Below are 25,529 nucleotides of genomic sequence, written 5' to 3' on the forward strand. Positions count from 1 at the left end.
ACAGAAGCCATTGGAGATGCATTTAAACACAGCCTAAACGAACACTATAAAAACATCACAAAAGTAAAACTTAAACTAGGTAACAACGAAATAAAGCTATGCCCCCATGTGAAATTTCTACGTATAATATTTGGCACACGACTCAACTGGACGCAACACTTCTAAAACATTAATAACTCCATTAGCAAAAGTATGAACTATTTGAAACTCATAAGAATGCAGATTTAATACCATCATAAGAATCTAAAGAGCATATATACGCCCTTTAATGGAATACAGGTCTCAAATTACCTACAATGTATAAAAAAAAAACTATCGCTAAATTATTAAAACTCCATCAAAACAGAGATTTAAGATTAGCCTTCATAGTGCTAAAATTTACCCCGATCAATTTACGCAAAGAACCAGCAAAATCCCATTACTCAAAGACAGACTAACAACGTTAGTCCACAAATATTACCAGTCAACAGAAACAAAAAAACTATTACTACCAAGGTATACAACGTGACTAGTGACCTTCACAAAACAATATCGACGTACAACACATATGTGGCCTCCAAAACACCCTAGATATAGACAACAATATCTGATGAAGACGTAATACTAAATTCTCTATAAAAATTAATCATTTCTTGTGTTTATCTTTCTTCAGCACAGGTTGTTTTTGAATTAAGCACAAAGCTACACAATGGGCTGTCTGTCTACCGGTTTTTAGCGTTGTAAGTCCGCAGACATACCCAGTGGCTCCACTGGGGAACCTGGGCACAGGACAAGTAGAACATTCTGCACCCGTCTTGTGAAATTGAGTTTTCGCGAGGTATTTCCCTCTCCGCTCAGCAAATTCAAAGGTAATAATCTCAGCTGTGGCTGAGATTTACAGATTAACCCGGGATATCACTAGACAATGTTGAACCAACCTCTCCAGCAAAATTTTAAAATTCTAAGATAATTAACATTATCGTGAACGGAGTTAATAATGTTTCTAAACCTGAGTAAAAACTTCTTTCCTTTAAAAACTAAATTCCTTTAAGGAAATTTTCGTTTTTATTTTTTTTCATAGGATTACAAGAACGAGAGCACTGAAAGGAGGCAAGGAAGGTGAAAATGTTGGATATGAAATGAAAAAAAAAAACTAAATAATTTTAAGAATATTTATTTGAATTAAGGAAATCGTACGGGAATTTTTTAATCTTAACAAATTGTAATTTTTGATAATATTGGAAAAAGAGAATCAGTTTTATACGGTGAAACATATTTTCATGCAGGCTATGTAGAAGTAGGGTTAATGGACCAAACGTAATCTTTATGAATAATCTTTATAAACTAAACTAAATTTATAACAACATATCGTTTTACCGTATGAGGATTATAATTTTAACATATTTCTCTGACAGTCGGTTTCTCCCCTTCGCTCACTAAGCGTTGTTGTTTTCGTTGTACCCTGAATGCTGAATTACATACACATTATACACATAACGTATATGTGTATATATGTATATGAAGAATGCTGTCTTCATTCGTTGCATTTTAAAGAAGGAGCACAACTGTTGGTGCAACATAAGATTTTTAAAGAACTTTATTTTTTGTAAAGGGTTTAAAATTGCCAAAGTGGTCACATAACTTTACATCACTAATAAGCATACCTTTCACTTTAAAGAATGTTAGGCATGACAATAACTCATCAAATTTTGGGTCTTTTTGGCTTTTGGAAACCATGCAATCAAAACATCTATACTCTTCAAAAGGTTTTACACACATCTCCAAGTAACCAATGCAATTTTAGTACACCATTTGAGCCTCATCATAAAAATTATGACATATTTTATCCATAACATTTCCTTGATGTAGATTGTTTGTTTTGGAATTTTGCACAAAGCTACTCGAGGGCTATCTGTGCTAGCCGTCCCAAATTTAGCAGTGTAAGACTAGAGGGAAGGCAGTTAGTCATCACCACCCACCGCCAACTCTTGGGCTACTCTTTTACCAATGAATAGTGGGATTGACCGTCACATTATAACGCCCCCACAGCTGGGAGGGCGAGCATGTTTGGCGCAACTCGAGCGCAAACCCAAGACCCTTAGATTACGAAGCGCACACCTTAACGCGCTAGGCCATGCCAGGCTCTTGATGTAGATATTTCACAATTTTTGTAACTTTCATTGGGAAAAAAAAATCACCTAATTCAGCTTTCAAAGATGCCAGCATTGATTAGAGTAAGTTTATAATTTCTAAGAAAGAATTTTCTCACTGTGTGGCTTCGATTTTGAACTGGGAAACAGACATTGGTCAATGCATAAACCAGAGATACATTTCTGCAAAGTCAGTTTCAAGAAAGATTTTGATCATGGTATTTCTTTAAGTGATAAAAATATTCCTTCAGAACAGTAAGCAATTTTAAAATTCTTTCTATTGTTGGAAACAAGTCATCTGGTTCTGCTTTGGTTCAGCAGCTATTGATAGTTACTGTCTGTATGTTTGCAAATACCTTCGTAAAACTTCATTCTTATGTTTCTAAGGAAAATGTTGGTTAATATCAACATGTTTAAAATGCCTGACTGACATAGGACATAAGATTAAAAAGGAGGTTATATCATGTCTGTTTTTGTCAGATGTTTGGTCATCCTAGTGTGTCATGGCAAATAAATACTATTACTGTTCACTAAAATATTAAAACATTTGCAAATAGTAAGAGTCTAAAACTGTTACCTAAACTTTGTTATAATCTTTTATTGTTAAACAAATATTAAATCAGTGTCATGAATTTTACCAAATGAATTTGAATTTGGTGCAAAGAGTGAAAATCTGTATAATGAATACTAAACATTTTATAGTTTTGTGAGTTTCTTTAATATATTTTTTTATTTGAGTGCATGACATATTTTATCTCCATTTTGATAGCTCAATTCATTTTTTAGTATAGATTATACGTGTTAAATTCTTTCTGTAGTGATATTTGTGTTACGTATAGAAATTTTGTAATTTATTGAAATACATTCTTGTTCTCTGAGTAACATGATAGTGTCTTTATGTATATCTGAACTTTTTGTGTATACAGATGTTACAGCTTTCACCTCGAGAATCAGCTGAGTTTATTACCAAACATGCACGAGATGTTAAAGTATCAACAGTGGGAGTCAAAAAATTGGCAGATAAGGTTTCATGTAATATTCTATTATAAATGAAAGAATTCTAGCATATTTATGCAAGTATGTGTACATACAATTTTAAATAATGCTTTGTTATAAAACTATATACAAACAAAATTGTTAAAATTCACTATTTCAGTATTGTGAAAACAATAGCTCAGTATTCAAATCAAACAAACATAAATGTTCAAAGTTGTTAGTATGAACAATATCAAAATAATAATATTAAATCAGGCAAAAATATGTACTAAAAAACATTACTTAAATTATTCACAATAAAAGTATTAGACATTCTCCAAAAACATATTTAAATGACAAATATGGTTAAACATGTATTTACAATAATATCTTAACAAACTGTATGACTTAATCATTGTAGATTAACAACACAACTTCTCTTTACACTTTTAACTTCATATATTAAGACTTTCATTTCAAAACTCTCCTTCCAAATCTAGACAGTAAATATTCTTCACTAAATGTAAACTCATTTTTAATTACATATTTCAGTTATGCCATGTTTTCACTTTTTTGAGTTATGTTCAGATTTGTTTACTCCTATGTATATATTTCTGTTGTAATTACAAATACTGTTTGTTTATTTTGTACCTCTAGGTTTCTGATGATGAAATTGCGAGGATTTGTATTATCATGTTCATGTATTGTTTTATCAAGTTATGCTTTCTGAAAAATTAGTCAATTACTAATTGTAGTTTTGTTTCATATGATTTTTCCATTATTGATCAGTAATATGTAATAATTATAACTTTGATTAACTTAAATTTTTTAAGATTCAAGAAGTCTTTAGTAAACAGGAATTCACCATCAAAAGTTGGAAGGAACATGAACTCAATCCGAAAACAATGGATAATAAAGCCATTGACTGGATCTTTTTTACTGATTCTTTGAACTTTTCATTTTGGGGAGAAGATGAAAACAAACAGTGTAAAATAACCTTTAACAACAAGTCATATTCTGGTTGGTGGGCATTTTGTGCTGCTGTGAACAGAGCACTAAAGGCAAGCAACATGTTTTAATTTTCTTATTACCTAGGTTTGAAATTAAACATCAAATCTTAAATATAAGTTTGTTTTAGAAACTAATGTAAAACTTTCAAATGTTCATGCTAAGTAGAAAAATATCTCAAACTTCAGATTACTTGTTTACATGCCTTTCACTACCTGTAGGTTCCATGTATTACACCATATTCAATAGTTTTGTTTTGCCTGTTATAACAAGTGTAAAGAACTGACTTAAAACATTTTGTGTGTGAAATCCATAGAAAATACCAGCAGTTACTCATGGAAATAGGTGTGGTGTTAATAATAATTTTTTGCATTTTTTTTGTGTGACTCGTACATTACTTTGGGAATCTGCAACTAATAAAGTCATACACCCATAAATAGTTCAGAAAGATGTATTTAAAAGTCATTGGAGTTCATATAGTCTTCATTGTTTGTAATTCTTACATAACACCAGCTGTTATTTAAATTAGATATTTTAAAACAGAAAGAAATTTCTATTATGAACATTCATTGAAATCTGTCAATTTTCAGCACATTTTATATAAACCTCTGAATAGCAGAATAGAAATTACACTATCTAAATTAAAGGTCCCTGATATACTACATTGAAAACCGTAGTGATGACCTGCCAGATGTAATCCTTATTGTCTTCTCTTTCTTCAGTTTATATGAAACTTCTTGTTACAGCTTTCTTTTGCATTCCTCTGTTTAATTTATAATATTCTTGTACACATATTTTAACTCTTCTAACTGTTTTAGTTTCAAACCTTAATTTTCTTTCTTCCTCACATTTATCTCTCTTCCTATCTGTTTTTCTTGCTCTGTTAGCTCTTAACTTTGCTGTTTTTTTTCCTCTTGTGATTCATTTCTCCTTTCTGATTTTCTGGCAGCCTCTGAACAATTTTTTGAAGGATATTGTGATGTACCTTTGTATTTTAAAGGTAACCCTAAATGGTTTATAATCAAATGTGAGCTAAAGGTCATTTACATTGAATTTTATACCAAGGGAAGTAATCACTTCTTTATACCAGCTTTCTGCACAGTATTCTGCAAGAGAAGTGACTACTATAATTAAGTATGGACTATCAGTTCATCAACTACCCTTGTTTAAAACAAATAACAAGTGCTTTTTAAATGTACTGTGTTCAGTGCAGTTACACTTTTAAAAATAGAGCAACAGTATTCCACTGCATTTTATTTCACAATGAAGTTTTTAAGGGTGAATGTCTCTTTAATTCCTAAAACAAAGTCATTTTCAATAGTTCAATAATTTTAAACTTGGCAATTGTTAACACAATACCACTGAAAGTTAAAACACACAAAATGCTCTCAGATACTTCTAAGACACTACTCTAAGACTGTGGTAAAATTCAATCCATCAGACTTTTCTAAAACTCAGAGCCTAACTCAGATATATATAGATGAAGTTTGAGTGAAGACAAATGCCTTACTCATTCTGTGGTTAAACAAAAAATAGCTTCCAATTTTTATTAATGATAGATTTAACTTAAAATTTAAAGATCACTTGAGTTGTTTTATTTCTAGACATATATACCAGTAAAATGTAGTGTTATATGAAGTGTATTTTTTTTGGTATATTATACACCTTCATTTTAGGATGTAAGCTCTGGGTATGCACTCCTTGATCATGATTCTATTTTAATTTTCTCACCTCAGGCTTGGTAAATTTGACTGACCACATGACCTCTTTATACTCATTTACAACACATTGAACACATTTAACATTACTAACTTTCAGTATAGTGTATACATCTACACAAAACTGACAGCTTTCAGTTAACATTATAAATCTTTCACATATAAAAAAAAAGTCATTTTTAAAGATGTATTTTTAATCAACTAAAATAAAATTGTTTCCATGAATATATTGAATATTTGTTTTGAACTATCTGTGTGAAAAGTATATTTCATCTTAAAAATCTCAAATTCCCTTTGTATAATCCCTAAAAACCTCCTAAATACATTTAATTATTGACTTTCTCATGAGAATGAAGCTCGTAGTCTGATTGTAACTGACAGTTACCTGTCCAGAATACAACACTTTTGACAGATGAAATCCTTGACTTTCAACTGGTTATACGTAATATATAATTAAACTTAAGAGAGAACTGTTAAAAAACCTTGAAGGAGAGGATATGACAGGTGAGTTTGGCAGAAAGGGTCTGATTTTCTATTTGATAGCTTTAGTCACCAAACGAAATTGAAGAGTATAAAAATTATGGTCAATGATTATTTTATAGTGAGTGATTTAGGTTTAAGTTGGGACATTTTGCAAGTTTGATGGATAAAATAGAAAAGAGAAGATGCCTAGAACAGATGTGTTTTATGTCACATCTAGGGGAAATTAAAGATTTATTAATATTGTATATAGCATTAAAATATGGATTTTAATTTGTATATCACAAACACTAACACTAACAGTATTGACCTTAGTAAATTTTACTAATACAGTAGTCAAATAACAAAATACTAAATAAGATGAAATTACTGAAAAAAATCTAAAGTGTGAACCTTATTAAAACTTTGAAGATAGTATAGGAATTTGCTGAATGTCTAAAATTGGCAGTTTGGAGCAAAGAAGTTCACATGTTAAACAGAAGTGAGGATTGAGAATTTTATTTAACCCTTTTGCTACAGCAGGTTAAAATGTACATCATAACCTTTTACAGAGTTACATTCAAACTTCAATTAAATTACTTTATCAATTTATATAAATAAACTTGTATCAAAGCACAGCTGCTAATTCAATTTTAATATCATATAACATTTAATTTCTTAATTTTAAAAAGATATATTTAAATAAATCCTCAAACTCCCCATGCATAAGAATTGTGATATATGTTTAGGTCTTGTTATTCTCTAATTTACTTACCACTTCTCTCTGAAGTATGGAGTTTGATGTAAATTTGTCATTATGACATAGGTATACTAATGTGAAGTGTTATTTTTATAGCCTTCACCTTTTGCTAATGAAAACAGAAACTAGAAAACCATAACCACTTGTATAATTTACAAATTGTCAATAATGTCTCTGATGTATATATATATATATATATATCATTCATAATTAGTACAAAGAGATTTCTAATCTATATCAGTTTTATGGGGTAGCTGAATGTTTTACGGTTGGTACCTGTGACTTACTGGCAATAAATTTCAACAATAAATGGACAGCACACAATACACATGTTTTAAAATAATTTATTCAAAACAATTCAAACATAAGTGCCAAAAAACAGAATTGTTACACTATTGGTTATTACAGTTGTTTTCAGAGCTTTAAAATAATATTTTTTTATGTCAAAAGGCCTCAGAGGCTGGTTTAATTTATTTAGAATTTAAATGACCAAGAAGAATTATTCCTTCTTATCTTTTATCTTAATACAATCAATGATAAATTCACTTACATTAACCCTATGAAATATTGCATTTATATTGAGTGCTTTAAATAATCTTCTTTTATGTCAAAAGGCCACACAATGTGGTTCAATTACTTTAGAACCCATATAATAAAAGGAATTTTTTATTTCTGTTTTGTCACTTACAATACAATTTATGCCGATAACACTTTAAAAGTAACCACCATACATTGTTTATAGCTATACTTACAAACACACAGTTTGTCTTCAATTTTATTTTCTCTAACTTACTATAACTTCTGTATCTGCACGTATTTATAATGTTACAGAAAAATCTAGAAATATCTAATGCTCTAGTAAAACTAGTATCAAACATAAGGAGAAAAACTTGTAAGCTTCAACTAATACAATGTCAGTTATCTAACAGGTGCATAAAACAATAATTAAACTCCCTTCACAGTAGATGACTCGTACAGAGTTACATAAGAAACTTGTCATGACTATTACTTTTAAAATAATTAACTTTCAACACACTTGTTATGAAATCTAAATAATTATTACATATTAAATCAGTAACTAAATTAAATAATAACTCTTAATTCAAACAGTATTGTTTATTCAAGAGTCTGTCAGATGAGGTACAATGTTTCTTTCAGTATCGAGTGTTGTCAAGTTTTACTTCAGTTTGAAAGTTTCATGGTGTTCAGATCAGGCAACCAAAGGAATTATTTTAATTTATTAAAACCAAGTGGATATAACATCTGCCTAAAATCCCAATTTACTCATTGGATGGTGACATTGTCCATTAGCATTCAAGTCTCTTTGGCTGAAAACTAATTCTAACAGTGGTATTATTCACTTTTTATAAATAGACCAGAAATTTTATAATGCATGGTGATAATTATTAGAACCTAATGAAGATAATTTCATCAGAATGGACATAAAATTATGGATTTAAACAGTTATGATCCTTATATCTTTCCCTCCACTAGTACAGTAGTACGTCTATGAATCAGAGTTTTGATTCTTCTCTGTGGGCTCGGCAGATAGACTGATGTGGCTTTGCTATAAGAAAACACACTCTTATATCTTCTTCTGTTCTTGTTCTGCACTCTTAGATGCATTCTTTAAATAAATAATTATTTGATATACTAGCACCATTATTACAAAAAAGTAAATTTCATTGGCATAGGACAGCAAAAAAACAAGACCTCAAATGTAAGTACTGTACTTCTAATTTTTTCGTCTATATTTACTGCTATGAAAACAACTCTAATGTAAAAACGAGAATCTTAAATTAGATTGTGTTATATTTAGCAATGTGATGAAAAATAGCTATAATAATTATCTATGAGGTAAGCTCATGAGTAGCTTATGAGTTGCATCATTTTAGTACATAACTGAAATGTGTTTCATGTGTAATTTAGGTGTTGCATGGCAATAGGAGGCAGAAATGTAAGTGGCTTTAACAGAAAACTCATTAATTATATGGAGGATAAGGGCTAGCGTTAGGCTTTTTCTTCTTATTTATTTATTGATTAATAGTTTTAGTTTAGTTGAGGCTGGAACAGTCAAGATAGACCAGTAAGTCCCATGTTGCTCCAAAACATTATATTACATTATAATATTATATATTACAGTAAACTATTGCAAAGTATCTCAGTGTGTGACCTTATGCAAATGATTATATTAATCCTTTTTAGTTCACGTACATCTCTGGTGTTCTCCCTTACACAGATTCCTCCCTCCCAGTGTCTTCTTTTGCAGTGCACTCTCCCAGTATTAAGCTGCTGGAATTGTCAGTGAGGAGTTTTCCTTTTATTCAGTGTAATTTCACTGTATTCAAGTCAGGACTGTAACTTAGCCACACCAGGATATTCACCTTTTTCTTTTGAAATCATCCCAGTGTTGCTTTGGCCTTCTGCTTCTAATGAGTGTCTTGCTGAAATATGAATTCTTGACCCTGTTTAAGATTCTTTGTTCACTCAAGTAGGTTTTCCTCTAAGGTTCACCTGTACTTTGCACCATCCATTGTCTCCTCAATCCTTATAAGATTCCCAGTCCATGCTGATGAGAATAATCCCTATAATATGATGCTGCCACCACCATGTTTGACAGTTGGGATAGTGCTGATTGGGCGAAGTGTTCTCTTGAGCTTGTGACAGATGTAACACCTTTTAATTTAGATAAAAAATCTCAATTTTTGTCTCATCTGACTACAAAACCTTTTGCCACATTTTTTCATAAACTCCATGATTCAAGATGATTTTTTTTTTCCAGCAATGACTTCTTTCGTGCTCTTTCCCACACAGGCCAAATTTGTGTAGGGACCAGAACATTGTCAGTGTATAAACTTTGACTCTCATCTCGGACAAGTAACTTTCCAGATGTTTTCAAAGTCACTATTAGCTTCACATTGACATTCTTAACCAGTTTTTGCTTCTCTGGCTGCTCAGTTTGGAAGAGCAGTCTGATCTGGGTAGTGATTGGGTTGTATGAATCACATTCCACTTCTTAATGATTGACTTCACTGTACTCAAAGGTATAATCAGTGACTCTGAAATTCTGTGGTAATATTTTCCTGATCAATACTTCTCCACCACTTTAATTATCCTTAACTTGGTTGATTTGTTATATCACTCTGTATGTCACTTATGGGTTGAATGGATGCATTTACTCTGAAGTCAAATGAAACCACTTTGATTACACACAGAGAGAGACCATTACTCTGAGTTTGTGATATTTCAAACACTAATCTTTTGCACCTAAACTGATTTAGGATTATCATAGGAAAGGGGTTGAACACTAATTGGATTGGTAATATTTTAATTTTCTTAGAAAATCTACTTTACTTATTAATATTTGCATTTTTTTAGCTTTCTTGGTTTGGAGTAGCTTGTCTAGGTTCCAAATATAAGTGTTCCATTTGAATATCTTGTGATGGTAAGTTTAAGTGGCAACAAAATGTGGAAGCTTTGCAGGGAGGTTAATATTTTTGCAATGCACTGTACGTGTAGGACTGAAAGTTTCATTCAAAGGCCTGACACCTGGACAAAATACTTTTTTGTCGATGCTCCAAAGTGTTAAGAATATACTTATTATGTATGAAGCCTACAAGTGTATTTTGTTCTTTGTCCTCTGAAATACAGCAACTTGGGTGGGATAAGACAGATGGTAAGAAACTTAAAACATAGCATAATACACGAGTTGATGGAGCAATTTAACTAAATTACATATTTACAAGAATTCTTCATTGAACAATAAATGTATAAAAATTTATTTAAACCAGGGTTTCAGTTTCATTCATTGAGGAGGTTATTTGCAAAATGAAAGAAAAAATGTTTTTTTTACATGAGATTATAACGTCAAAGGTTTGAGACCTTAGACTTTAAACACTGCTGTTACTATTAAAGATAGTGAGGGAAGAAAGGACCATTTTGTCAATTTATTTATAGAAATGCTTGTGTGTAAAAACTCAGGGTTTTCAAAGACATTTTTTACTGAGAAAGAAAATTGAAGTGTTGGTTGCAAAAACGTTTTTTAGAACAAAGTTTCATTATGCTAGGTTTCAAATGTTTTAATTACCAATTTCCAGCATTTTGTTATTTTCCAGGAAGGTTTACCACTGTCTAATCCCAAGTATTACAGTGTTATGTTATTTTCCAGGAAGGAATACCATCGTGTGATCCCAAGTATTACAGTGCTATGACAGAGGAACAGTTAAAATATATCCTCCGATCAGATACAGAGATTGAAATGCCTTTACTTGAAAAAAGACTTTATGTAGCACATGAAGTTGGTAATGTATTAATTAAGGTTGGTAAATGATAAATAGTTTTATTAAAAGGACAAACTAATATTGAAAAGAAAATTGTTAGTTATACAGACAAAAATGGGTTATTTTTATGTTTGTAGAAACACTATTGCAAGTTTATGACAGAAATATAAACACTTATGATTAACAACAGTTTATAACAACTTTTATGGTATTAGTAATATTGAAGATTTATATGCACTATAATAAAAACTAGAAAACTCATTAAACATTTTAGTAAAAAGTTCAAATTTTAGGTCTGTGTTGCAAAAGGACTAAAATTTATTAATTAAAGACATTAACCTAAAAAACATATATTTGTAAAACTGACACAAAGGCTTAGATACTGTTTCCTTCATTTCTTTGTGAGACACTTTAACCAACAAAAGTGTGTAAAAATGTCAAAATTAGTATTGAAGTCTTTGTGCAAGAGTTCTTCCAGCAAAGTGTGGATTTAGTTTAATTTTAGCTAATATTCATCCTATTGTGTATTTTTCTTCAACAGGTTCATGTTAGTGACGTTGAGGGCCTCTTTTCTTTCCATTTACAATAGCAAGGGTATTACTGATAATTAATTATAACAAATAGATGCATTGTTTATAAAATATATTATTATAATAGCAGTAATTAGAATGATGATTTGTGATAATGATAATACAAAGATGAATTTCATTAAAGGAAGAGATGCTTTTGTTGATGACATATTTGTCAAGTTTTTGCTTTGACATATGTAGTTACAATAAATTATCTACACAATAAAGCAGCTATTGTCTGTTTGCCCAGAACAAAAATAAAATTCATCTTCCTGACTTCTTATCAACACGAAATATTTGGAAATTCTTGGGTGTACCTCAGGGGATTATGAAAACCTCTTAATTTATTCATTTTGGGGATTTGATAGCCGTTTACATTTTGCCCTTTCCTACAGTATTAGTGTCAATTTCTTGAGTCCTTATTGACTGTGATTAGTGTGCTGGACAGTTGCTTGTGGTTTGCATCCTGCTGCAAAAATTGTACTTTTCATTTTACTTCTTTTCTCAGTTTTATGAGCTCAGTAGCGTTTTTATTTATCCTTTGTTACTGACTTGGTGTCCGTTTTTAAAAATTGTCCGTTATGTGTTCATGAAGTTGAAAAGTGTTTGAGAAGAAAAGAAATGTAAATTATACCTCTTATGTAATTGTATTTACTTAAAAGTGAAACTAATTTTCATACATTTTTCAAAACCAATGAACTGAGTGATGCACACTATAAGAGTTTTCTGCTGAATAACCTATGAAGTTAAAACTGTATGTTTAATGACCATTACTTCTGACTTCTTATTTTACAGAGGTTTGGAGGCTCTTTTGTTAATTGTATTACTCAGTGTGAGGAAAGTGCTCAGAAACTTTTGAAAATGATAACAGAAAATTTTCCTTCATTTAGAGATGAAGCAGATTTTATGGAAACTAGAGGTAAGAAGGACCACTAAGAATAATATCCATACTTCTGTAGTTTGGATGAAGCCACTTGCACATTTTGGTTTTTTTCTAGAAAATATGTGTGATACTGAATGCCATCGATATTACGAACTCATGATTTAATATTGAAGCGAAATATAACATCTGGAAAATAGAAATTAATGGGTTTTTTTTCCTAAAGATTCCTGTTAGCTTGTAACGAGGATTAGATTGATGTATGTATTCCTACTACAATCTTAGTAACTTTTAAGAAATATTCCATTAATTCCAGAAAAGAAAAAAATTATGAACTTGGTACTGAAGGTTGTACTTCTGTTTTTATGGTCAAGGATTATCTTACTCGTCATCCTGAGTTTCAAAATGTCCATAATATTGGACTTTATATAGCTGCCATCTAGGATTTAAAATGGCCAATATTTTTTTTAATGATTTTGATGGTAATTTTATACTAGTAAATGTCTGGAAACCATATTCTAATACCTTCATTATCAAGGTTTAAGTGAAATTTCACATGATATCTATTACCACTTTTAAAATAGCAATTTGTAAGATACTTTGTCAGATATTTCTACCTAACATTTCTAAATTTAGTGTCATAAAGCTGCTGAAACAGTAACACAAAATGCATTCTAGACTTCAGGACTCAGAAAATGGAGGCTGTCAAATATCATATTTTTTATGAATTTACCATTTACTTCATTATATAAAAATTCACTTCCAGAAATGCTGCTTCTGGGTGACAGGTTGTCTGAGGAATATTTGATATTGATTGAAAGAAAGTTTCTTTAGTATCATCACTAAACACATGCTGATATGAGTGGTAAATTTATGAGATTTTACTGGGTTACTGAAATAACTGAAGAAAAAGATAGCATGTTTTCCAAACCAAGTAGATGTAAGCAAAGATTCAGATTAAAACCCTTTAACCTTTAGTAGGTCACGGAGAACATATCACAATCTTTTAGAGAGTTACCTTCAAAAGTAAACTATTTTATTATCAATATATACAAATAAACTTGGCTTCAAAACATAGTTAATAAATCAAATTTTAACACTATATAAATTTAAGCCTTTATTTTGTAAGGGAATATTAAAATTCTTTCATTTCCACTAGTTTGAAAGTTGTGGGATTTGCTTTCTATGTCTTTCAAGAAGTATGGTGGTTAATATAAATAATGTATTACAACACAGGTGTTACTCAGGCAAAGCATAATTGTTATAGCATTCAGTCTTATTTGTTTCCACAGTCATTAATTAAAAAATAAGACACACTTGTCATATTCTCTTTTTTACAAATTGTTAGTTCTATCTGATACATTGTACTATATTATTTATAACCAACAGAAATCCAAGGTTTTAATCTATCAAATAATTTTTTTATGTTACATTACTTTCAGTACAGGGTATTGTCTGCTTTGTCAGGGGAATTACATCAGTAAGCTGAGTTGAATCTTTGATGCTCTAATTGCATAATTAGAAAGCCAGAAAGTTCCGATAATCATAAGACATTGTTTTCTGAAATGGTATCTTACCTCCCCTCACGAAATAGCTTTTTCCAACTAACACTACCCTCTTTTTATCACAAATTTTCAATGCACACTATCAACCTTCTACCTGTGGGTGTTGCATATCCACATGTAAATGAACATGCAGCAGCTCTCCACTAGTAGGAACAGAACACCACTCCTGTTGTAAACAGTGCCCTCTTCACATCTGCAGTTGTTAACATCTTCTCGATTGGCAGTTGTACTGTAGACACGTCCTGGTTTTTGCTTACATATTTGTTGATTTGTGTTATACTACTGACTTTGTAGATCGTTTTTTACTATTTAAGTTTCAGTGTTTTGGTATTGAAAAGAGTTTTCTTTTTCAAACTCTTCTTACCTTCCCATGGGGGTTTTGCTGATGTTTTATGAATCCCACTCTATGGCAAGTGGTGCCTGACAAGTTATTTTTTTTAAATCACTGACCATCCTGTTACCATGCTTGATGTCAATTACGTTGTAACCCTTCCTACTGCAGACCATGTGTACAATTTCAGATGTTGCCAGAATTTGGTTGATCAGCTCCATCAATGTGGTAGCTCTGCCTTTCAAAATAGGGTGTTATGGTTGTCTGTTGCACTTACTTGTCTCACGTTTCCCACAATCTCCCCATTTTCAATGATGAATGGTGTAGGTCTTCTACACAGTCTCGAAGTGATTAACAAGGGCAGATGTGAAGAGGGTGCTGTTTATGGTAGGAGTGATGTTGTGTTTCTATTGGTGGAGACCTGCTGCATGATCATTTGCATAAGCAGTAAGTGGAAGGCTAGTTGTGAGCATTATAAATGTGTGCTGATAGAGGGTAGTGCTGGCTGATAAAAAATGTTTTGTGAGTTAAGTATCTATCAAACAGTCATTTTCAGTGTAAGAAAATGCTTATTTTTATATTATTATTATGTGTTCTTAGGTATATCACTTCATTAAATAATAAATTATTAATGTATTAGTACCATTAGTTCGAAAAAGAAGGCCTAAATTTTGCCTACAGGTGGCATTAAAAACAAAGAAGACCCAGGTAGTGGTATTTTTATTTTTCACATCTATTCTTTATTTATTTGTTTAAAAGTAACTAAAATGTTCAAAGTAGAAAGTAACTAGATCAGATTAGGTAAGATAGTTAAAAAAGAAAGTAAATATTCTTCACAAGGTGTATTTGTAAACAGCATGTACATTACATAATTTGATTTAGTAATGTGAAGCACATATTTGAAAAGTAATTTATAATTTTGGTAGTAAGATTATTGGTTCCATTCAAAGGCCAATAAAACAATAAAGTTAAGTATAAACAGATGTATACTGTTACAAGATTAAAGATGTTTAGGAGAAATGATAAACAGATGTATACTGTTACAAGATTTAAGCTGTTTAGGAGAAATGATGGACAGATGTATACTGTTACAAGATTAAAGCTGTTTAGGAGAAATGATAAACAAATGTATACTGTTACAAGATTTAAGCTGTTTAGGAGAAATGATTGTGGTGCCTGTTTCAATTTGCAGTCATCATAAAAAGAAATTGGGGTCTTTTAGGTTTTTTCTATTTTTATATTATGGTTATCAGATTGTTTAAATTGACTGACTGAGAAAATAACAGGTTAAATATGAATTGTTTCTGAAAAAAAGGTCTGATATTCATGTTGGAAACTTGAAATTTTGGAAATTTAAAAATTTTCAGATAAAGAAAAATATTTTTAATTTTAAAATGAAAATTACTTTGCACTTGGAGCAGGCAACATTCTTACTCCCTATATTTACAAACTGTGTTTAGTTAAAAGTCTGAATTTGTTTCAACAAAAGGCTTGTAATGTTAACTGAATCCTTGTCAAGTTACAGATTCATAAAATAGAAAATCAGACCCCTCTTGCAATTGCCTACCTGTCACTTTTCAGAAATTGTAAATTACTTTGTTTAATTGTTTGATATGAAAACAAATCATGTACTTCAAGTGGTACAAAACCTGTTACATAAATAACTAAATAACACACAATTAGAATCATTTTAAATTCACAACAGTTTGTTTCGTCGTTTTCACGTCCTGATGAAACCTGTGGAGTAAACATTTAAAGGCCATAGATTGCCTGAACTCAATATGTTTTAATTGTGTATGTATTTTAATGTTGTATCCAATTTATTTACTTATTTTTTAACATGTGTACAAATTTCAAAAAAACGATACCAAAACCTGAAACAACAAGAAAATACAATTAATAGCATTCCCTGGGTCTGCTCAACCTTTCATTTTTCTCTTTTGCCACTATAAGCACAATGTTCTTTCAAACTCCAAATGTTATGATAGTATAAAATGTTTTTTGGTTTTTATTTTTGTTATGTTTCTATAACAGAAGCATTAGGTGTACCTGTGAGTGTTAAATTTCCAACTTGGTGTCAACAACTTCACTTCAGTAGTTAACACAAAGTTAGAAACTAATATTTCACAAGTGTTACTAAGTTTTACATTGCATGCTTTATATACAGTAACAGTATAATTTCTATTTCAGTGTCATTTTATAAAAGAGCACAGATTTTGATAGGTGACATTTGGGGATGTTTTGAAGGAAAAGGGTTAGGTACCTTTACTGATATCAGTTCAATCACTATGTTTGCTGACTATAGGTAAGTAGTAACCATGTTTTTATGTAAAAGTTGTATTATTATTATCATTGTTGTTGTTAATATTCATGCATAACTTTCAAGTGAAGTTTCACTTTAATTTGAGAGAATATGGTATTTGCCTCTGATACATTAAGTTGATTGAAGTTTGTAGATGTTATTAAAATATTCAACATTTGTCTGCCTGTTTTACCAGTATAAATTTCTTCACAAAATATTTTTTTAGGGCTAACTGGAATATTGTACACATTCATAAATAGATTACATATAAAAAGGGAAGTGGTACTTCAGGAAAAATTTATTTATTCAAAGCTATACTTCATTGTTACAGCTTCACCAGGGCTCTTACAGAAAATATTTGATATGTTTAATTATGAATTAAATGTTTGTTTTGTATGGCATTAATCTCTATATTATCCAGCAATGTTAGAAGTAATGCTATTACATAAACTTATAAGTGGTGCTATTGTGGGGTCATTATAATGTGACAGTCAATCTCACTATTTGTTGAAGAAATGGTAGCCCAACAGTTGGCATAGGTGGTGATGACTTGCTACCTTCCCTTTAGTCTTACACTTGTACATTAGGTACAGCTAGAACAGATAGCCCTCATGTAGCTTTGTGCAAAATTAAAGAAACAAATAAGCCTGCCAACAAAATGTCTGGTACAAAGATATTACAGTTAAATTATTATTTACCTTTTTGAATAATATTTACTGAAAAATTTTGCCATTTGTTGTTGATTTCAAAAGCAGTTACTGTGCATGTTAATAGCATTGTATAGTTCAGCTAACTAGTTTTTAATAAGGTGTTAAGACTAATAATAAACATTAGTATTGTGTTCCTTCAGAATTCCTCAAGTTTTAGTGTATTTCGGTGCACTGGAATATTCAGAAGAGTTATTGCATCGACTTGAATCAGGTAGGTGAGAAATAGTTATATATAGTTGTTTCATTCTTCAAACTACTGAGGCTAATTCCTGTTCAGATGCTTCATGTAATTGTGCAGTGAGGGGAAAAATGTAATTCTTAACAAAACATGTAAAATAATTTCATAAATAGGTTCAATGAATAGTGATGTGATTGAACTTTGCTTTGTGTCACGTTTTTATTTACGAGTGAACTGGATTCTTTACAATAGGTGTCTGTGACTTGTTGGTTACAACATTTAACAATAAGCAAACAACACACTGTTCAACTGTATACACAAGTATTTGCTACACAGTTAATTACAATAATTGTTTCAGGAGCTTTAAGTTATCATCTGTTTTCTTCAAAATCCACACAGACTGGCTCACTTGCATTAGAACACAATTGAGAAGATGGGTTATTATACTTTATTCTGTAGTTACAATACCAGTAGCGATAATTTTACTTTAGAAAAAGTGACAACATATTCATTTTATTCATAACCACACAGTCTAGATTTATGTACCTAGTTGTCTTTCTTCATCTTACTTCATTTTTTACATGCATTTATAGACAGACAGAGGCCTAGAACATTCTACACACTATGCAATAATATCCAGTTGAAACAAAGAGAAAAGCATAAATGTGTCTTGTAATGTGATACAAGTGTTGATTCACAACAGTTAACTGTGTATGATTTGTAGGCTGTTATGTAAACAAACCTCTGATAAATTATTGATTCTAACAATAACTAAAGTCAACAGTCTTGTATATTTAACAGTAATCTCTTGTTCAGGAAAAATATTGTAAATATTTCTTTAAAACTGCATACAAAGATTGTTTACATTTCATGCACAAAGCCTACTCATACAGTCTGCACTAACATTTGCAGTCCCCTTGATGGATTCAGTGTGGAACCTGTAGTTCTGGAGGTACATCTCATGAATTTTACACCTCTTTATGAATGAAAGAGGCTGGTGGTCCATCTGGATGATGAACTCTTTCCTTTAGAAGTATTTCTGAAATTTCTGCATGGCAAATATGATGACTAAACACACCTATTTAATCACAGAATAGTAGTTTTCACTCATCAATCTCTTTTTACTGAAGTACATTATGTGAAATAGTCTGTCATGCTCTTTCAAAGTACTATTCCATTTCCAGTGTTTGATGCATCTGTATGAATAGTAACTGGTTTGTTTTGACAAGCTTCCTAACATGTTCTCCAACTTCTTGCTTGTTCCTGTATTTCATTATATAAGACATCTGGTAGGTAGGGCTTCATCTTGACTGTATTCTAGAAATATAGTCTTGATCTTTTGTTGCACAAGGTCTGTCTTGCCTGGTCTATCTGTGAAAACTTTTATATACTAGTACAGTAGATCTTGTAGCTCTTTCTTCTATTTATCAGTTAGTTCTTCAGTGATGTTGATATCTTTGTACATCTCCATCCAGTGGCCGTAGGTCCAATAGGTCTTCATCTTCTATGACAAAATTACTATCTATAGGTTCTGCAATTTTCATCTGTGGTTCGATAACTGCACCTATTAGGTCTTCCCTCTTGAAGTACTTCTTCAATAGGTTGGCACAGAGATCTTGGTTTTCTCATCCACTTTCACCTTATAGTCTATTCTGTTGACCACTTCATGTACTTCAACAAGTTTTTTCCACTGCAGGGTTAATTTGTGAGCACCAGGACCTTTTGACTGCTTTGAGTGGCATACAGACTTTCCTGAGCAAGTTGACAGGTACTAGTTTATGTACTTCACTTCTGACACTTTTTCTCTTGTATGCAGTTTTTACAGTATCTGCATTGCATCTTGTACTGTTCTTCTGGCCAGTAACTCAAAAGATGGAAACTTTGCACTTACTTGTGAGACTTTTTGATAAGCAAATAACACTGCCTGCAGCTACCTGTCCTGGTCACATGTTCTCTCTTGGCACATGTTCTCTCTTTAGCTTATTCTTTAACACTATTAACTTTCTCATACACTCAATTACATCTTGGGTGGATGCACCCCTTATCAGATATAAGTGCTAGTTGTCCAATCAAGTCCACAGCTACTCTGTTGAATAGTTTTTCTGTGAGAAGCATCTCACCTATTGGCATCTTGGCTTCGTTCTCTGAAGGTATTGTTTTTTGTAGCTTTCACATGACCTGCAGAATCTGGTTACATCTGAGATGACCTCCAGCCAATGAAAATTGGTGGTGATTTTATCTTTTATCTTCTTTGCACCTAGGTGTCCTCTCACAATGAACTCTTTAGCAAACTTCATCAATTTGGTAGGGTATTCTGGTATTAGTTTAACTTCCCCAATGTAACTGCCTTGATAGGTCCAGTACAGCACTCCCTTCTGGTCCTCTGTTCTGTAAGTACCTTTCCCCTTGGTCTTATTCTCAACTTTCTCCTTGGCACTGTTCCTTCTGTATTGAAGGGATTTTCTTCTGTTCCCATACAGCTACGTTCAAGATGTCAACTTTGGAGACTTGCAGAAGTGCTCGTTAGTTCTTGTTCTGATTGCAGATATTACATCAGTCTTATTTATGTATGGTTCCTCCAACTTCCTATGCCTTGTCTAATAACTAAGTTATATATGGGTGCCTTCATACACATGGCTCCAAAGTATTTCTTGCAATGGGAAAAACTGTCACTGTCACTGTCTGTTTTCTTGTTTCAGGTGTGACTTCTCTGAACTTCTGAAAAAAGTCTTCCTTGGTAAGTACATAGGCTTTCTGCAAGGCTACTTTTAACTTGTTATAGTTTCTTGCATCTTCTGATGTTAGGTCAGCATACACTTCAATGTAAAAAGAGGCTGAGACAGAGTGCCCAATCACAATTGTTCCAGAAAATCATTCATATTGTCTCTCTGTTCAACAAATTTGGGGTCAGCTTAACTCCATTATCATTTTTGAGTCTTTCATATTTCTGTTGGTTGAGCTTCGTGATCTGTTTTGCTCACTACTTCCAGACTTTTCTCTCTTTCCTTCACTTCTTATGCTCTTATTCTGTCTCTCTGTGTTTGCACTCCCTTCTTTCTCACTTTTTATAATTATTATTTCTTCCTCTTTGTTCATACTCTCTTCTCTCTAGGTCTTGTTGTTTTTAAACAAACTCTCATGGACCACGATCTTCAAGCCCAAGTCACTCACCCATCTTTATTCATTTATCAAAGTCAGTTGACATGGTTATATGGCATGGTTGTGACCTCTACAATATTTTTGCCACCACTACAGTTGTACATATATATATAGGCCTATTTCTGATGTTTTTGATACATTGTCTGCTTCTTTAAGAATGGAAGCTTTCTTACTGTACTACTTGATTATGCTAGTTGTCACTTTCATTGGGAAGTCATTCTTACTTGAATAACATCTAATTTTAGTTATATCTTTTATTACATAATTTTATTTTACCTGCAAGTTTATGAGCTCTGTATACCAAAATTCTAACTGGAATTTATCTAAAACCTATATTTTTAGTTTATATTTTAATGTAGTAGTTTTATGTCAAAGGAACTTAAAACTGATTATAATTTTGGTATAGAAATCATAAACTTGTCAATAATACAGAAACATTTAAATAAGAGATAACACTAAGTGTTATTTAAATAAGAATGATTTCTAATGAAAGTAAGAACTGGTATAATCAATGAGCACATTAAGGAAGCGTCCACCTCTGTACCAAGGGTATATAATGTATAAAAGACAAATTGGTATAATATTACTGTTCACTGATAAACATTCCTTGAAGATAAACAGATAAAGGCTTTATTATGAAATGTTTATCCACGTGTAGAACTTTGATACATTATTAAACCCAGCATAAGAATAAGGAACTATTTTATTTTAAAGACAAAATAAATAGACCAAAATGCTTCAATGTCATCTACCTGTGTAAATGTTCTGAGTGTGCTAGAGTGTGTGTAGATAAAGTTAATAGCTTACCGTGGTATGTGGAAGCATCAAACATTTTGAAATGTGCTAGTAAGTAGTGAAAATTCTCTAACTGTTGCAGAGTTTCAAATAATTGGAATTAAAGAAAATGATTATTATGAATTAAAGAGGCATTGGTCATTACAAATCTAAATAGATAGTCATGTACTGGAGAACTTTTATTGAATGTGTAATTAAACTACTAAATATATGTCAAAATAAGAGATTAGTACAAACTATATAATTGATTATAATCACACTTCATCAGGAAAAGGCATTTATGCTGTAATTATAATACATTTTCCAACTTTAAAATGTATTTGAGAAAGCTGTTATTATACATATAAAATCACTGTTGGATTATAGGTGACTGCCTTCATAGTTAATCCAGTCCTGATTACTTTATAATTAAAGTATTATACTGCTGTGTTTGAAGGTTTAATCAAGTGTTTGGAATGACAAAAAATACCTGAACTTTTCTAGTGCAGGAAAAACATTTTGTGTATGGTAAATTGGTTACAGGAACAAAACTTATGCACTTCTCTCATCCCCTGAAAAAAGAACATAAAATATTTTTCTATAATAAGTCTGATAATTGACTTATATAATTCATTACTTACATATTTTTAGATGACATACTTGAAAGTGGTGAGAGATACGAAGTAGAAATCCGTGGATGTACCATATGGGCTGTAGAGGTAAAAGAAAAACAAATTGAAAGTTTGGGCTTTAATGAAAGATAATAAAGCATATTCTACGAATGTTAAAAGTAACCAGAATAAACTATAAGCACTTTAATTCTTTCTTAGGGAAAAATAAGTATTTAATTTTGTTCTTAAATTTTATATATAAAAGTGAGAATCAACCAAAGGGTATATAAGGAAACTACCATTTGGTTTGCAGTTGGAAACTTGGAGTCATAGTATTTTATAATGTCATAACATATGCTTCTGTCTTAAGTTCATAAGTTTTCATATAAACGTGGTAACTCTTTGTAACTCACTGCTAAGTGAGCTAATGATATTGTAGGGGTACATGACCTCTTTACAATTTTCAGTATTTTACATTGACCATGTAAAATGGTAAATGTACTTGAGACGTTTTTTTGTCTTTCTTGTCACAACATCCCAAATCAGACTCTTACACTTATTAATCGTGTGTTTGTTGTGGGTTTTGAGTTGATGAAAATATTAATTTACTACTTCATAATTTTTACATTATTATTAAGTGCTGTTGTATATTTTGAAAAGAGGATGGAAAATTGTTCAGTTTTACCTTCTGGTTAATTAATACATTAATGCTAGAGTATTTGAGAATGACTGCAGTAGTGATTGAAAAGTTGTACCTTCTGCAAAAAAAATATTCCTCACTATAATAGGTTTAATTTGTCATAGAATAATCAGTAATTAACTTCAAAACTATTTCTTTGTTATTAGAATGTACATTTACAATGTTGTGAGTACGTTAAGGAAAAACGTTTTTAGCAGTTGTTTCAGTAAACAAATGCTGTAAGTAGTACTGAATTTGAAAGAAGCACCTATCAACATTTTTGTATTAATACCAGCTGTTAAATACAAAACACTTCTATAAAGTTTGTAAGTTAAAAAAAATAATAGGTTTATAAAGTCATTTTGTCAAAACATTTTTCAACGTTTTACACTTTTCCTTTATTTCAGCTTGTTTGTAAAGAATTAGAAGAACGAATCAAAGATGGCACAAGTATCCAAGTATTTCAAGTCAATCCCATTTTAGTGGATCATTTCCTATGGGATTACTGCAGAGGTCACAATGACAAAATGAAAACCATTCCATTCCACAAAACACGTAGCATTTACTATTGAAATATTATTGAAAGGATGATTTACAGCTTTGCTTGTCACAGTGGAATATACTTAACCCTGAGTTGTTTTATGGAAGTAATGCTGATATGTTTCTATTTGATATAAAAATAAATGCATTTTTTAAACCATTCAGATTTTCTGTATTGAGACAGAATAATATCACAACCTTTGTTTAAGTTTGACAAGTCACATTTAGTTCAAAGTTTCTAACTTTTGTTGTTTTTAAAGTGGTAGTTATCAAGTGAAGACATTTCAAACGTGTAATTCATTAAAGTGTCATCATATCTGAAAAGTACAGGTAAACATCGATATAAAACGCATCGATAAAGCGCGATAATCAGTTGGGCGCGATGGGGTCTTAGGCCCCAAATTTTTGGGGTTTTCTACAGAGGCCGCCGCTTAATATTACCACTGCTTAATGTAATCAGCCGGTTAATGTGTTCAAAAACCAAATCCACTTCAATCTTTTTGTATGGTTTTCACGCCGCATATTGTGATCAAACCCCGGCCTGCATGTAATAATTCCTGGCGCTGTCAACTGCAGTAAAGTACATAATCTGCCAGTCATAGGATAGCTCTCAGTGCGTAGGCAAGAAGTATCAAAACTTTATTTTCATTAAAACCACAAGTCATCCTTGATCGACCGATGGATGACGAAGGATGAGTCATATACACTCATACACCAGTGACAGTGGCATGAAGTGCTGCAAACGATAGCGTCAATGTTGAAACCATATAAATTTCTAAGAAACAGCTCGCTCCCCAGAAGCTTTCAGACGAAATAGTTTCTTGGAAATCTGTGACGTCAGCTATTCCCTTTTATTCTAATATCGCCGAATAACTGAAAGGTCTTGTAACACCAGCTCGTATGCAGAACTTCGTCGACCGAATCAATTTTGTCGTGAGTGAATGGGATAGTGACCATCCGGTGGCGACAGACTGCGATTTTCATATTTTTTTCAACATACAGCGTATTTATACCCATGGAGAAGAGAGGCACCAAAAGGAATGCTTACACAGTACAAGAGAAAATACAGATTGTGCAGCGAATCCGGAACGGGGAAGCAAGGACCAAGATTATGAAAGAAATAGGAGTTCCAGAGTCTACACTTCGAGGTTGGCTGAAGAATAAAGATCAACTGAGAGAATTCTGCAACCAGGTAGACAGAATGACAGGACTACAGAGGAAGAAAGCCAAGACAGCAGCAGACCCAGCAGTGGACATGGAAGTTTATGATTGGTTTGTGATACTTCGAGCAGACAACATTCCCATCTCAGGACCCATGGCCCTTGTAAAGGCAGAGAAGACCTACCAGCAACTATACGAGAAAGAAGATTGGCAGCCCACCCATGGATGGCTACAGAGATTCAAGGAGCGGCACGGCATCAACCAGATCAAGATTTGTGGAGAGGCAAAGTCGGCAGATATAGCAGCAGCAGTGGAATTCATCCCTCAACTACAGGATTACATCAAGGAGAATAACTTGGAACTGAACCAGATCTACAATGTGATGAGACAGCACTTTACTACAAGGCTATGCCAGATAGGACATTCGCACTTCGGACAGAGACCCAGACATCAGGATATAAGCAAGTCAAAGACAGAGCAACTTTACTTTTCACCTGTAACTGGAGCGGCACCCACAAGATTCGACCACTACTCATTGGCAAGTTTCGACAACCAAGATGTTTCCATCACCTCAACATGAAGACACTACCACTTGACTACAACAGCAGCAAAAACGCATGGATGACAGCAACAATCTTTGAAGAATGGTTTCATCAGGAATTCGTCCCAGCGGTCAGGAAGCACCTCAGAACACAGAAGAAAGAAGAGAAGGCTGTACTACTATTGGATAATTGCCCAGCA

The 25,529-nt window shown here is 32.0% G+C and overlaps 1 protein-coding gene across 8 annotated transcripts; it reads left to right on the forward strand.

The window, feature by feature from the left end:
• Positions 1–708: 708 nt before the first annotated feature.
• On the forward strand, positions 709–23,790 carry LOC143247063 (queuosine 5'-phosphate N-glycosylase/hydrolase). 8 transcript variants are annotated; one of them, XM_076494450.1, is made up of 10 exons: positions 726–848; positions 1,061–1,098; positions 3,056–3,161; positions 3,938–4,165; positions 11,218–11,367; positions 12,694–12,817; positions 16,865–16,979; positions 17,827–17,897; positions 22,449–22,516; positions 23,495–23,790. In XM_076494450.1, exons 3-10 carry the CDS (start codon positions 3,102–3,104, stop codon positions 23,657–23,659), a joined length of 981 nt encoding a protein of 326 aa, XP_076350565.1. In that variant the 5' UTR covers positions 726–848; positions 1,061–1,098; positions 3,056–3,101; the 3' UTR covers positions 23,660–23,790. The 8 variants fall into 8 exon arrangements, with proteins under 8 accessions (XP_076350564.1, XP_076350561.1, XP_076350567.1 ...); XM_076494445.1 differs by having other exon boundaries at positions 727–848; positions 3,056–3,154; XM_076494449.1 differs by lacking the exon at positions 1,061–1,098 and having other exon boundaries at positions 709–848.
• The last annotated feature ends 1,739 nt before the right edge of the window (positions 23,791–25,529 follow it).

The sequence above is a fragment of the Tachypleus tridentatus genome, chromosome 3 (genome assembly GCF_004210375.1).
Source record: "Tachypleus tridentatus isolate NWPU-2018 chromosome 3, ASM421037v1, whole genome shotgun sequence".
Classification (NCBI taxonomy): domain Eukaryota; kingdom Metazoa; phylum Arthropoda; class Merostomata; order Xiphosura; family Limulidae; genus Tachypleus; species Tachypleus tridentatus.

Coding starts and splice junctions, on each gene's coding strand:
- LOC143247063 (XM_076494446.1), top strand. CDS start 3,056: ATGTTACAGCTTTCACCTCGAGAATCAGCTGAGTTTATTACCAAACAT. Junction 3,155..3,937: donor TCAAAAAATTGGCAGATAAG/GTTTCATGTAAT, acceptor AAATTTTTTAAG/ATTCAAGAAGTCTTTAGTAA. Junction 17,898..22,448: donor ATTGCATCGACTTGAATCAG/GTAGGTGAGAAA, acceptor ACATATTTTTAG/ATGACATACTTGAAAGTGGT.